This window comes from Halichoerus grypus, chromosome 7 (assembly GCF_964656455.1).
Source record: "Halichoerus grypus chromosome 7, mHalGry1.hap1.1, whole genome shotgun sequence".
NCBI classification, from domain to species: domain Eukaryota; kingdom Metazoa; phylum Chordata; class Mammalia; order Carnivora; family Phocidae; genus Halichoerus; species Halichoerus grypus.
This window is the reverse complement of record NC_135718.1, coordinates 29,572,178-29,586,426: the sequence shown is the minus strand read 5'-3', so window position 1 is coordinate 29,586,426 and position 14,249 is coordinate 29,572,178. Positions and strand designations below refer to the sequence as shown.

At 46.3% G+C, this 14,249-nt stretch overlaps 1 protein-coding gene across 1 annotated transcript in view; it reads right to left on the bottom strand.

The window, feature by feature from the left end:
* Positions 1-394: 394 nt before the first annotated feature.
* HPSE2 (heparanase 2 (inactive)) overlaps positions 395-14,249 on the bottom strand; it is a 657,615-nt gene continuing 643,760 nt past the window's right edge. The window contains exon 12 of the mRNA XM_078077262.1: positions 395-1,235. Within this exon, the coding sequence (XP_077933388.1) occupies positions 1,070-1,235 (166 nt within the window). The 3' untranslated portion in view covers positions 395-1,069. The remainder of the gene's footprint in view (positions 1,236-14,249) is intronic.

Genomic DNA, 14,249 nt, shown 5'->3' with positions numbered 1-14,249 from the left:
GCTCCCGGGGAGGAAGCGGAACGGTGAGCTTCAGTTGTGTCTTACACTGGTGGCGTGGATTTACACCTTTTTTTTATGGTTTTGGTCAAACAAACCATTAAGGGCTTGACCTACAAGCCCTTAAGATTCCTTCAGATTTGATGCAGGTCTAATTATTTGCTTATTCAGTTGGTGTGTGTGTGTGTGTGTGTGTGTGTGTGTGTCTGCGTTCGGTGGCTCAGTGTGCTTTCTCTTTGTGCTGAAACTCTCTCCCTCCCAGCCACATGATGGATGATGATTACTTTTTGTGGTGCCTAATACATTGTTCTCCACTCCATGAATATTGTTACCTGACTCCCATTCCAACCCAAGGGGAATCTGGATTCACAGAGGAATAGAACCCTCTTACAAAATCTGGAGTATGATTGCAATTTTACTTTTGAAGCACCCGTTTCCCAGAGGAATAGCCGGTGATTGATGCCACTGTCAGAAACCCAGATGCACACACTCATACATCAGCAGGGAAATGACATAAACAGCTCCCCCAGCGGGCCGGCGCTGACCCACTCACTTGCTCCCCAGGGAGAAGAGAGGTGATAGGAAACTGGGGCAACAGCGGGGAACAGACAAGGAGAGGAGTTAGAAGAGGACTGGGCTCCTGAAGGCCCACCTGGTGGTTTCCTTCCTCATCTTGTGCCGAGGGCAGTGGTCACAGGTTAAGGTCCATGGTGACATTGCTCTGTGACCCGGATCATGGAGAGCTCTTTCATCTGTCCTGGGAGTGCGCCACCAGCTTCTTTTCATGGTGCGTGCACATGGATACATATGGCTCTACAGACATACCTTCATCCTTATATAGCTACACGTGACGTCTACATTTTCCTTTGGGCTGGATGTGGCCTACCTAGGCGAAGCTCATGCTATGGCATTTGTCTTTTTGGAGAGCAAGTCTGTGCTGATTCCAGAAGGATGGGGCAGCAGAGACTGGTTTGTTGCTAAGAAGATGTCTGAAAAATCAGGATACTATTAGGGCAGGAGAGTGAAAAGCAGTCCAGCAGGCCTGCTGGTGACTTGTGGGTGTGAGGGTGGTTTATCGGTAGCGACAGGCCAAAGCGTTGACATTCTTGACCACGTAAAAGCCCATGGTGACTGGAGGGATGACCAATGTCCGGCCGGCCCGCAGGGGGCGGGGCTTCAGTTCAGGGAGGGTCCCATCATCCACCATCACTAAGGGCTGGCCGTTCAGCTGCACTGACCTACAGTGAAGACAAATAGCGTGGGACTTGTTATTGCATTATCACAGCAAAGCCTGGGCAGCCCCGGATTGCCTGCCAGCCTGTCTGATACCGGCCCAGCGATCCCTTACTGACGCTTGCTATGCCCAAGCTCTCACCCCCACGTTTTACTTTTAAAAACTCATTAAAAAACTCCAGCAACGCTCTAAGAAAGAAATTGCCATTATCCACTTTTACCTAGAGTCGCTAAGTGACTGGTCCAAGGTCATCCAGCTTGTAGGTCTGGGAGCCAGGATTTAAACACAGGTTGTCTAGTTCCAGAGACACATCATTTAGACAAGTGAAAAGTCTGTGATACAGAAGCTGAAAAGTGTATTACACCTATTTTTTAATTTTTTATTTTATTTTTTAAAAGGTTTTTATTTATTTATTTATTTGACAGAGAGAGATACAGCGAGAGAGGAAACACAAGCAGGGGGAGTGGGAGAGGGAGAAGCAGGCTTCCCGCTGAGCAGGGAGCCCGATGCGGGGCTCGATCCCAGGACCTTGGGATCATGACCCGAGCCGAAGACAGATGCTTAACGACTGAGTCACCCAGGCGCCCCTATTTTTTTAAATCATAATGGCAGTTCAGTTTGACTTTATACCTAAATAATTGTTTTCTGAAGAGTGATGCACAGGCTTAAGATGATTTCAGAAGTCTTCCATTTAAAAGATCTCTTTATTTGAGAGATTAGAGAATTAACATCATGTTACTTGTCTAGGCTTGTTCTGAAGGAGGAGAGAGACACTTAATGACTCTCCTTTTTCTGAGAATGAGTTTTCAAATCTTTTGTTTTATTTTAGGGAGAGAGAGAGTGTGCAAGCGGTGGGGGAGGGGCAGAGGGAGAGGGAGAGAGAGACTCTTATGCGGGCTCCACACCCAGTGTGGAGCCCAATGCGGGGCTCGATCTCATGACTCTGAGATCATGATCAAGAGTTGGATGCTCAACTGACTAAGCCACCCAACTGCCCCACATATCTAATATTTAACAGATGTTTCTGTTTCAGCAACACAATGGAGTAGGTGATAAAGTAGGCATTTTTAAAATTCCAATTCACCCATTCTGTTTGCTTTTCTTCTTCCTGTGTACCAGCCGTCTTCAATCCTGAGAAGAGGGCCACATACAGAGTACACTTAGGAGAAATGGAAGTAGCTCATCAGCCATCCTTGGCCTGTGGTACAGAATCCAAAGAACTTCCCAGCTGTTCCTGACCTGGAGTGACTTGTACAGCCATGTATCCAGATTGAAGCTCAGTTTTCTGGGTCAGAAGAAAAGGCCAGAGCCAGACCACCAGCTGGAAATAAGGCTGTGAGTCACCCTCAGAAAATCAATGTTGTATAGTTTTGGGGTCTTGCCCAACCTCCAGTGTGATAACAGTGCAGTGATATTATCTGAGCTGTAAAGAGAATGAAATGTTAGAAACTGATAGAGGTATTTGTTTCATGTTACTTCTGTGCTATGAATGATAGACAGGTTTAGAGAGATAATCAGACCTACGCCCAGCAGAGCAGTGAATTCCCAGAGATAAGTGTGTTGTGAATTGCTCCCAGCAGAGGACAAGGCAGAGGCAAGTCCAGGCCTCATCCCACATGGATAAGTTTGGGTCTGGTCCAGATCTCACAGGCCAGAGGGGCAGCGCCCTCCTTTGTTGGTGTGATTGAGGAATGAGTGAGCCGGGGACTCCTGTATGGAGAGTTAGACCTGCCTCTGGAAAAATGCAGAAGTAGGAGAATTGAGATCTGGTAAGTGTTGACCTCATCAAATCTGCAAGGAGCTTTTGCTCCAAATTTAAATGACTATCTCTGGTGAAGAGAGCCTATTCCCTGGAATGGGAGGTGGCATGAGGAGAAGGGGTCCAGCTGCAAAAAAAAACCAGAACAGGTCTTCACAGTGTACTTTCATTATTTTGTTTCAGGTGGTGTGAATATCCAACAACCAGACATACGCACCCTCAAATACAAGTTCAATGATACTAATTAATCTTTCCAACGAATCCTCAGTTGATATCTATATTGTTATTCTGGAACAGGGCCCATTCTGATTTCCTTTTTGGTTATTTGTAAAAAGCTAACCCAAGTGTAGATGGAACCGGTGAGCATGGTTGAGATTCTGGACTGATCTCTAATTCCAGGAGCCCAGTCACTGTCTCGCTAGACAGTCACCCCACTTCCAGAGGCTTTTTCATCTGTGCAATTGCTATAGGCTGCAGGGCCAGAGACGTGAAGTACAAAGTATGAGGCCCTCTAACAGTATAATGAGTCCCGTAAGTAGGGGATGGTGTTTTGTTATTCTTTTCACCAAAGCTACGGGTAAACTTACCGGTCCTTGTACTTGACTGCTCTTGGGACTGACAAGTTTAATGGCTCCTTCTTAAAGCCCTCTCTTCCCTTGGCTCTCATGGTGCCTCTGTCTTCCACTGTCTCTCTCTTGCCCCCACTCTCCTTCTCCTTCATTTATGCATGTGGTTGCCTCTTGAGGGGGACTGTTCACTTCTACCTGCCTCTCAGATGGTGGGGTTCTTGGCGCTTTGTCTTTGAACCTCTTCTCCCACACTCCATACTCCTGCTGAGTGCTATTACCCACACCCAAGACTTTGATTGCTATCCATGTCAATACTCCCCAAACCTAGCCTAGATCCTTCTTCTAACTAATGTTATCTCCACTTGGCTGTCCCATAGGAACTACAGAGTCACTATGTTCCAAGTCAAAATCGTCTTCTCAAACCCTGTCCTTTTCTCTGCCTTTTTTGTGTTGGTACCACCATCTATCCAATGACCTAAGCCAGAAAGCTGGTCATCTGGGGCTTTGCCCCCAATTCCCACGTCGGGGGTCACTAAGTCCAATCAATTCTACCTTTTAATATTTTTCATATCTGCTTCTTTCTCTCCATTCACTGCTACTATTTTAGTTCAGAACTTGCCATGTAACCGATCTCTTCACCCCCTGCCTTGCCTTCCTCCTGCTGCTTGCCACATTGCTGACCGAGCAACCAATCGCTGTCACTGCTTTAAACTCTTCAGCATCTCCCCATGCCCTCCACTTTCACGTGGACAGTGAAGCCCCGCTCTGGCCAGCTCTCCAGGCCTGGGGCCTGCCAGTACCCCTGACTCCAGTGCTAACTGGCTCACTGGCCTCTGGGGGCGGGCATGGGCTGAACTGGCCGTTCTTGTCAGGTCATCATCAATATATGCATGAACAAAGATTGTTTCACAATGAAAAGCTAGTAAAGTCTTGCACATAAATGAAATGAATATTTTTTAAGTGACAATGTAAGTAGATACTGTTGGGAATGAAGTATGCAAGTTCACTTAAAAGTATAGTAAATATTTTTCAAATGTAAGTACCAGTAGACACTGTTGGGATTAACAAGACACAAGTTCATTTAAAAGTGTTACAAATTCCTAACAGATTTTTCGGGAGGAGGGGGGGCATCGTGTGCTTTTTTCAAGCAAGAGATTTTAAAGATTTTATTTATTTATTTGAGAGAGAAAGCAGGGGCAGGAGGAGGAGAGGGACAAGCAGACTCCCCGCTGAGTGTGGAGCCTGATGCAGGGCAGGGCTCTCGATCTCACGACCCTGAGATCGTAACCTGAGCTTGAAACCAAGAGGCAGGTGCTTAACTGACTGAGGCACCGAGGTGCCCCTCAAGCAAGAGATTTTAAAAGCACAATTACTATAATGTGGGAGGACCGTGACATGAGCCGACATCACAAAGGAGCCCTGGTCCTTTAACAGGGCTGCCCCTTTGCCCCACAGGACCAAAGTAAACGACCTGCAGTTCCACTTCGGTGGTGCTCCTTCCTCTTAGAACACAACCGACCCTCTTCCCCTGTCAGACTAACCACACTGGGTCCTTGCAGAACCTGCTCAGGTGTTGTTCCCTCTGGGGAAACTTTTCTGATCCCTGGGCTGGGCTAGAAGCCCCAACTCTGGACTCTCTTGTATCCCAAACTTATATATGACTACCTCACTGAATTGTAGTGACTTACTCACTCTTCCCCTCACTGGGCTGTGAGCTTGGTGAGGAAAGGGATCATGTCTTTCATCCCTAAATCCTCAGTGCCTAACAAGGTACTCAGCCTGGAGTAGGGATGAAATATTTTTGAACAAGTGAATGAACTTTGAGGCTCTTTTGCATGACTTCTTATCTTCTGGGGTGGAGTTTCTCCAGCTTGAGAGAGGCTCCCTGGAGGTTCACTGAGTGTCTTTACAGATTTCATTAACTTACCAATTTACTCTCGCTTTCAATGGCTCTGGAGATGTGAGATAAGACCTGAATTATCGCTGATTCTCAGTCACTCACCAGATACCTTATCCCAACCTGACATAAGGCCATTGATCATGAATAGTATTTTTCAGCCTTAAAAAAGATCCATATGACCATCTCTTAACTAAGCCAACATGAGTTAATTTGGTGAGACCCTGAGTCCCCATACATCCTTATCTGTAAAGTCCCTCCATTATAAAGACAGACTACTTGCTTTACCACCTCCATTCTATTTTTCCTACTTACATTTTTCTTTTAATATTTATCCTGTTACCAGTGAAGTCATATCATGCTAAATATTATAATAATCTTTCATTTTTATGAACAATTTGTAAGTTTGAAAACATAGTCACACTGATGATAAAAATCATGATTAGTACACACTATTTTATACACAAAGGCATTTTGTTATGATTTCATTTGACTATCGCATTTAGTCCTTTCAACAACCAACTGAGGCAGGGGTTAGCAACCCTATATTATGGATGAAGAAATCAAAGTTTAGAGGGGTCTCACCTAAGTCACACAGCCAGTAAGTGGTAGGGGAAACATCTGCAATGCTACCCTTCACCATGGTCCTATCTGGCCTCCCTGGTGATTGCTAAAGAGCCCTGTGAGGTACCTGGGGTGATTATTATTATTATTATTGTAACTTTACTATTGAGATGAGGTCAGAGAGGTTAAATGGTCTGGGCAAGGTCACATAGCTAATAGATGGCTAAGCTAGGTCTCGAATTCAGTCCTTCTGACACCTCTTTCTACAATTTCATGTTATTCTCCAATTCCAGATGGCACTCACCAGGATCATGTTTCTTTATTTCAAAACCTTTCCTTATCATATTTCCAGCATATTCTGGGACCTCCTTACTGCCCATGACTTTTCACACCAAATGCTAAATGATCCAGCCTATGTTGAACTATTTCTCTTAATTCCCTAGCTGCTGAGGGCATTTAAATTATCCAAATATTAGGACAACTGCATTTTATCACCATCTGTTTTTATAAAGTCTGAGTTACTTTTCAATTCCTAAACTTGTTTTCTTTATTTTGCTTGCGATTTGAAATGAGATTCAATGTGTCAGTGTGGAGTCAAGCCCTCTGCTCTCCCGGTCTCTATGGGAGCCCCTTGCCCAGGTCACCCTCCTGCCCCCACCACCTGTCTACAGTCTCTAGTCTTCATGTCTTACCCTGGTTCTTGCTAGCCATGGATACTGAAGCAAGCTTTCAACTATCCTGAGGTCTCAGGAAAGCAGGTCTAGTGAGCATGCTCTTTGCCAGTCTTGAAGATAATTTGCTGGATTATGGTCTGGCCCTGGGGGGACTTCTGTGGGGGCAGAGGCTGGGGGAGACTTTGTATTATTGGGAGCAGCCTTGGGAGCTGTGTCTGCTTCAGGCTGACATATTTGGTACCTTGAGTGGGAGATGAAGGGACTTAGAGATAATCGTGCTGCCTCAACTACTTTGAGGAAGTGATTTGCCTTTTCTGAGCTTGGCTTTCTCCACTTGTAAGACAGACTAGATGAAACCTAAGATTCCTTCTGTCTTGAACATTTTTTTTTTTTTTAAGATTTTATTTATTTATTTTGACAGAGAGAGAGACAGCGAGAGAGGGAACACAAGCAGGGGTAGTGGGAGAGGGAGAAGCAGGCTTCCCGCTGAGCAGGGAGCCCGACGCGGGATTCGATCCCAGGACCCTGGGATCATGACCTGAGCCGAAGGCAGACGCTTAACGACTGAGCCACCCAGGCGCCCCTGTCTTGAACATTTTTTAGGTGTGTTGTCCAAAGCCTAACAACTAGCTTGAGGCATTTAATGCCAAACTCAGAGTCATCCTGCACAAATAGAAATCTGATCATGATATCCACCTACCTAATGTTCAGTAGCTCCCTGCTGATCTTAGAACACTGTCCAAAGTCTTTACAAGACCTAATAGGCAAAGCCTTTTACCTATGTCTCCAGCCCATTAGAGGCTCACCCTAGTTCCTGCCCGTTCCAGCTCCCCACTACTCACCACCTCCTTCCATTCCATGCTGCAATTTCTCCAAGCACAATCTCTGATGTCAGAGTTTTTGTACATGTTCCTGCTGCCTGGAACCTTCTTCATACTCCCTCCCCTTTCCAGCTTCCTTTTTTTTTTTTATTTTTATTTTTTATTTTTTAAATTTTTTTATTGTTATGTTAATCCCCATACATTACATCATTAGTTTTAGATATAGTGTTCCATGATTCATTGTTTATGCATAACACCCAGTGCTCCATGCAGAACGTGCCCTCCTCAATACCCATCACCAGGCTAACCCATCCTCCCAACCCCCTCCCCTCTAGAACCCTCAGTTTGTTTTTCAGAGTCCATCGTCTCTCATGGTTCTTCTCCCCCTCCGATTTCCCCCCCTTCATTCTTCCCCTCCTGCTACATTCTTCTTCTTCTTTTTTTCTTTCTTAACATATATTGCATTATTTGTTTCAGAGGTACAGATCTGAGATTCAACAGTCCTGCACAATTCACAGCGCTTACCAGAACACATACCCTCCCCAGTGTCCATCACCCAGTCACCCCATCCCTCCCACCCCACCCCCCACTCCAGCAACCCTCAGTTTGTTTCCTGAGATTAAGAATTCCTCATATCAGTGAGGTCATATGATACATGTCTTTCTCTGTTTGACTTATTTCGCTCAGCATAATACCCTCCAGTTCCATCCACGTCGTTCCAGCTTCCTTTTCCTGGCTAACTCCTATCGGTCCTTCAGGTCAGGTGCCCCTCCAAAGTGCTTCCATATTACCCCATACTTCTGGGGTCTCCGTACTCATCACAGGGTACTCGCATTGCTGACCGCTTGTCTGTCTCTCCACTAGGCAGGAAGACCATGTGTCTGTCTTGTTCATTCTTGAACTCTCCCTACACCAACTCACATAGCAGGTGAGCAATAAAAGAAGGACTGGTTATAAATATGCAGGTAGATGAACTCAGAAGGAAAAGATACTGGACTGGAAGGCCAGAGATCTAAGTTTTAGTTCAGACTTCCAACATGTGCAGGCCTGGACATGTCACCAGTCTGTTCTAGTCTCTGTTTCTGGATCGTTAAATCATGAGAGGGGGAGAAAAGAAGGGAAGCAGGGGAGACGGAGGAAGGAGGGAGAGGAAGGAGAATGTCTAAGAATCTGAGTGTGTGTGTTGGGGAGGGGGCATCAGCTCCCTTTGCTCTTCATAACCCCCACAACCTCCTAGTCTGACTCTCGGTCCAGAGTGCTGCCCCATGCGCCACCAGAGGGCACTCTTGTTCTACACAACGGCGCCGGAGAGCCGCCCCCCCCCCCCCCCCCCCCCGGCGCTGGCTCCCAGGAAGCCAGAGCGCGTGCGCTGCCGCAGGGCCGGCAGACTGGGGCAGGCAGAGGTTCCTGCGCTTGGCCTCCCGGAGGAACAAACCGCAGGGTCAGTCAGATCCCAGCAAAAACTGCGTTGCGGTCCACTTGGCAGGGGGCCCCCCTGAATGTGGCCAATATTAGAGAAACCTGCGCAGCCGGGTTTCGATTCCCGCCGGGGTGCGGGCTTCTCGGCCAGCGTGCAGGGCGGGGGTCGGCGCAGGTGCGGGGGGCGCCCCGCGTGACTCGGCGCCCCGCTCTCCCGGCCCGGTCCCCGGCCGCGCACCTGTGTGCGCTTTACAGGCCCCCGAGGCCCGGCGGCCCCCTCGCGGCCCCCTCGCTGAGTTAGGAAGCTGGTCTGTGCAGCTGCCCGGCCCTTCTCCGGGTCAGGGGCAGGTTAGAGCCTGGAGGGTTTGAGGACAGAGGGGCCTTGCTCCTCTCCCCTGCTCCGGGAGAGGCTGTGCAGCTGGGGTAGCTTAGAAAGGAAGTTCCTTTGAAATGGCCAGGAGTGATCGCTACCCCGCTGACGAGGGCCGCTCCGGAGTGGCCGCAGGTTAGTGTCACCTGGTCTCACTAGCCCAGCTGGAGCAGAGGATGCTCATTACCCTCTCAGGGGTGCTCCTGCCTCAGGGGTCGTGGGGAGGATTACTTCCAAGCGTGTCCTGAAGCTTTTCTCCTCTGTGCTTTTTGCCTTGCCTGGAATCTGGTAGAATCTGTTGAGAAGTCTACTCTTCTCTCCAGGTCCCATTGGATGTGGCCTCCTTCACAGGGCCTTAGCTGATAGCCCCAGCTGCAAGACAGGCATATTACTTGCAGCTCCCTCTTTAGCACTCGTCCTGCTCAGCTTTATTTTATCTGTGTGCTGGAGTCATTTTGCAGGCTAGACCGAACTGTTTGCATTTCTTAATTTTCAATAGCATGTGGTTCAGTGCCTTCTTGCTTACGAGAGTAATTCTAATTAATGTGGGTTGCATTCCACTCAGTCAACCTCTCTAGGAGTTATCCTGATTGCACGCTCCAACCCCTTCCTCTATTGTTTGAGAGGAGACTGTACAAGAGAGAGCAAATGGAGATGAAGCCTTCCTGTTCCTCTCCCGCCTCCAGGAGCCCATATCATACATGAGGTTCCTGGCCACGGAGACCCTTTGAGGCTGAGGAGATCATGTGCCCTTCATCCTATTCTCTGAGGGGCATATTGAAACAATGAGGAGTTTTGATCTAGCTTCTATGTCATGGAGCAAACCCTAGGACTCCTTCATGCAAGCAGAGCTGGGGGATTTTATAGGCAAGTTGTTAGAGATATAGGCTTTTCCTGTTTGCAGTTAGGTTTGGGGGTCATGATTTGATCTGTGTTCTATCCAAGTCTGTGTAATAATGGTCCAAGCCATAATGGGATTCTACCATGTGCTTCTAATGGCTTAAAATAACTTAGCACATTTGGCAGACAAGATGAGAGCCCAGCTAAGGAACCTGGATTTATACTGATATTGTTAATTCCCAACAGATGAGGAAATCATCTGGGGGCAGTTTGGGAAGAAAATTTGATTCTGCGACCATCTCAAAGCTCCATGTCATAGGCATATCACTCTCAAACCACAGGACACAATAGGAACCAGCTATAAAAACCATGGAGAGACTTTAACATGTGGTTAACTCTGTTCCCTTCCCATTGTAAAGAATTGGTGCTATGATCTTGGACATTCATGAGTGGTGTATAAGGGGCATTACTCATATCCCTAGTGTTCTCTGTGTTGTACAATTCAATTGTAGCAGACGTAGTCCTTACCCATGAAGACTGAAACCCAGAAACATACAAATGTGTGGTCAGACACACTATAATTAATACATTACACAAGAAGACAGACAAAAGGAAAAACACACTTCTCAGCCTGGATCTTGAGGTCTTCTGTGTTCTGGCACTAGTGTATTTTTGTGGCCTTTCTCCTCACCCTCCAAAGCATTTATATTCCAATCATGTAAAATGATTTGCCACTACCCGCTCCCTTCAAACAAAATGGGCCTTGAACTTTTGTACTTCTGAACCTTTAGTAAGCTCATCCCACTGCCTGGAATCTCCTTCGGTCTAGCATTTCCTAGGTGTATCTCTCATCCTTCCAGCTCCTGTTCAATGGCCCTCAGCCCTGCAGACTTCCCAGACTGCCAGATTAGAATGCATCTCTTCCCTCCTTACATTCCCCTCTCCTATATTTACCCTCTGTGGTCTGTTTTGTCTTCTTGTCTTAAAGTATCCTCTGTGGGGAGATATCAGGTTCCCCCAGCCCTAATTATGTGGAGCTGGAGGAGGCCATGTGGGGGTGAGAAGCATCTCCCTTATGGGCAGTCTGCAGGTGGGATGAACAGAGTCTGGTAAGAGGGCAGGTGCGGGCGTGTGCCCGCGCACGCACGCGCACAGGTGCGCAGATGGGTTTTCCATATGTAAAAGTATAAGATAAAGTCCAGAAGCCACACCCAAAATTAGTTCCATCATTTTGAAGTCATGGCTCCCTGGATACCTATTCGAATATGTTAAAGGATAAATATCTTGGTTTTATGGGATTTTGATAAAGTGCTCCCTATAATATCAGGTGCACTGTATATTCAAAAATGAAAAGTAAGACATCCCAGGTGGCAAAGGCTCTGTTCCAGGGCCCACAGATGTCAAAATGCAAAGTGTGCGGTGACTCTGAATCATTCTTGCAAAGATGAGCAGGGAAGAGGTAGTCTGCCAAATGACTGTTGGTGTTGGGCAGCTGGTCCACAGTTCGGGGCTCCAGGCCCCTCATCTGGAATAAGCTACATGTTGTCGCGGGCTTCCTGATGCTTGGCAGCCAAAGAAATACTGATTCAGGGTCCAGGCCCTGCCACAGGGACAAGCTGGATTAAGACTTTACAGTTCCCTGTGGCTTGCGTTTGTCTGCCACCCAAACCACAGCCTCTGGAGGGTGTGGAGAAAGGAGAAGACAAGGGCCATTTCTTCTCAATCCAGCAGAACTGCATATTCTGCTTCCTTGCCCCTCAGTTTAGAATCAACTGCTCGGAAACACGTGAGCTTTAGCCTAAAGTACTCATTTACCAGTGTTTCATCTGGGTTTTCTGGAAGAGAATGGAAATCTCTGCCTGCAGTGAGAGTCTCCAAGTGAGTGAGGGTGGGGAAGAGAGACCACAGCCTTGATGGACAGTTGTGCAGAGAGGTTCCTGCTGCTGGGAGTGAGCTGCAAGAAAATGTATTCTGAAGTTGAGAGCAAATGAAAAACTCTCATAAAACAACCCCGAGTGCAAAGTGAAAACCTTGAATTCCTAAACATCTTGGTTTAAGATGTCAAGTCACTGTAAAGTATAAAAGCATTTTATAATCCTCTAATCTGCACAGCGATCTATACATTACTAATCTGGGAGTTAAAACAAAACGAACAATAAAACCTTTGGGGAGCCATACACATCCTTCCACTTAGTCATAGAGAACTCCCAGGGGCTCATGGTATGTTCGCACCTTTGGCAAAATGGCTTAGTGCCTAGATGAAGACTAGGATCTGGGTGAAATCAGAGATGCGAATCAGCTGGGATATTGCTCCAGCGTTTTCTGGAGGCACAACAGTTCTCAACCATGGCCACATATTTGAATCTCCTGGGGAGCTTTAAAAATACTGGTGCCTGGGTCCCAGCCCAGAAAATTTTGGTTTAATTGGTCTGGGGTGTGGCTTGGGCACAGGGCTTTTTCAAGCTCCCAGGGGCTTCACCGCACAGCCGTGGGTGAGCACCAGGGCTAGGAGAGGGAGTGGGCACAGGTTTGCAGCTGGGGGTGGACGGGACTCAAACAGCTTTCTAACTGTCACATTCTGAAGTGATTTTGAATAAGAAGAGCTTTTCTTACTGTTTTGGAGTACCATGTCAAGAGGCCACATTTTTTTAAACTAAAAGTAAGATGTGAACTTTTCAAAGGCAAGTTTTTTTGACTAGTCTGAAGTGAGCATCTTTGCTCTTTCAAGAGAACTGCTTCCCTTCATGTCTCCCCTCCCGTGTGTCCACCAGGGAGATGAGCATGCTCCTCAGAACACACAGGGAAGCGTGTGTGTAGCACTTCCCAGGATGAATTAAGAACCGAATCAGATGAAGCATTTGTGTAGATAACGAACTCTGCATTTCTCTTTAACAGTGAAAAGAAAAACTCTGTCCTTTCCTTGAAGGGCAAGTTCTCAAAGGCATTTCGGTTTCTCTCAGGTCCTGTGCTGTGGCACAGAGAGTTCCCTACGGACCAAAGGTGGTTCAAGCTCTTTCCAGGCAAGAGGAACCCAAGGGGATTAAATATGTCATTCAGTACCTTCACTGCATTTTCCAGATATGTATATAATTATTTACTCAGATCATGTTATATACGTTGGTTATGGCTACTATCTCTTTTTGAACCACAGAACACCCTGAAATGAGCACAAGGGCGAAAAGAATCCAAATTCTCTAAGTTTCAGCGAGTAGTAAGCTTACATTAACTAGAGATGTGTAAGGCTCATCTCTCTATATAGTTACTTCTCTATAATTTTTCTACAGACTGACTCAGAGCCTTACATGTAAGTATTTTTATAAATATATGTACTCATATATGTTTACATTTCTACTTTCACAGTGTCCATTTCAGACTTTCTCACCTGGAACAGGAGCTTGCATGTTCCTGCTCACTCACCACCAGCTCATAGATCTGCCCAGGCCCACACACCTTCCTTGCCACCAGTGCTCCAGCCTCTGCGTCTTATCTTTCCTCCTGGGGGGCTTTCAGTGCCCTGCTAACAGGGCTGCAGATAATGGGGTTGTGTCTGCACAGCAGGGCCTTTTCCTCCAGGTAAAAGAGGTCTCCATTCTAATGCTTGCTTTTAAAAAAAAGGATCCTTTTTTCCCCTGACTTTTTAAAACCAGCACCTGAAGCCCTGTGTGGGTAGACAGCTTCGGCATGCACTTTCAGCTCCAATAGCACTATGGACGGTCCTTACCTCTTACAGAATATCAAAACACATTCCAGAGGCATTAAAGAAATAAATAGAAAAAATGAAACAAAAAAGAAACTAGAAGAAAATGAAGATACATATTTATCTGATTTGGGGACTATAAATGCATAGACATATAAGTGGAATGGAAGAAACTACAAAGCAAAAGATATATAGATTTAACTATATAAAAAGGGAATACTTCTGTATGTCAAGATAATACCCTAAAAATGAAATAGTTGGAACAATAGTAAATAAAATACTGGGGAAAATATTTTAACACATCTGATAGGTAGCAAAGGGGAAATTGCCTCATGTTAGAAAAACCTTACAAATCATTAATAAAACAGGTAACAACCCAATTGAAAAATAAGCAAAAGACATAGAAAA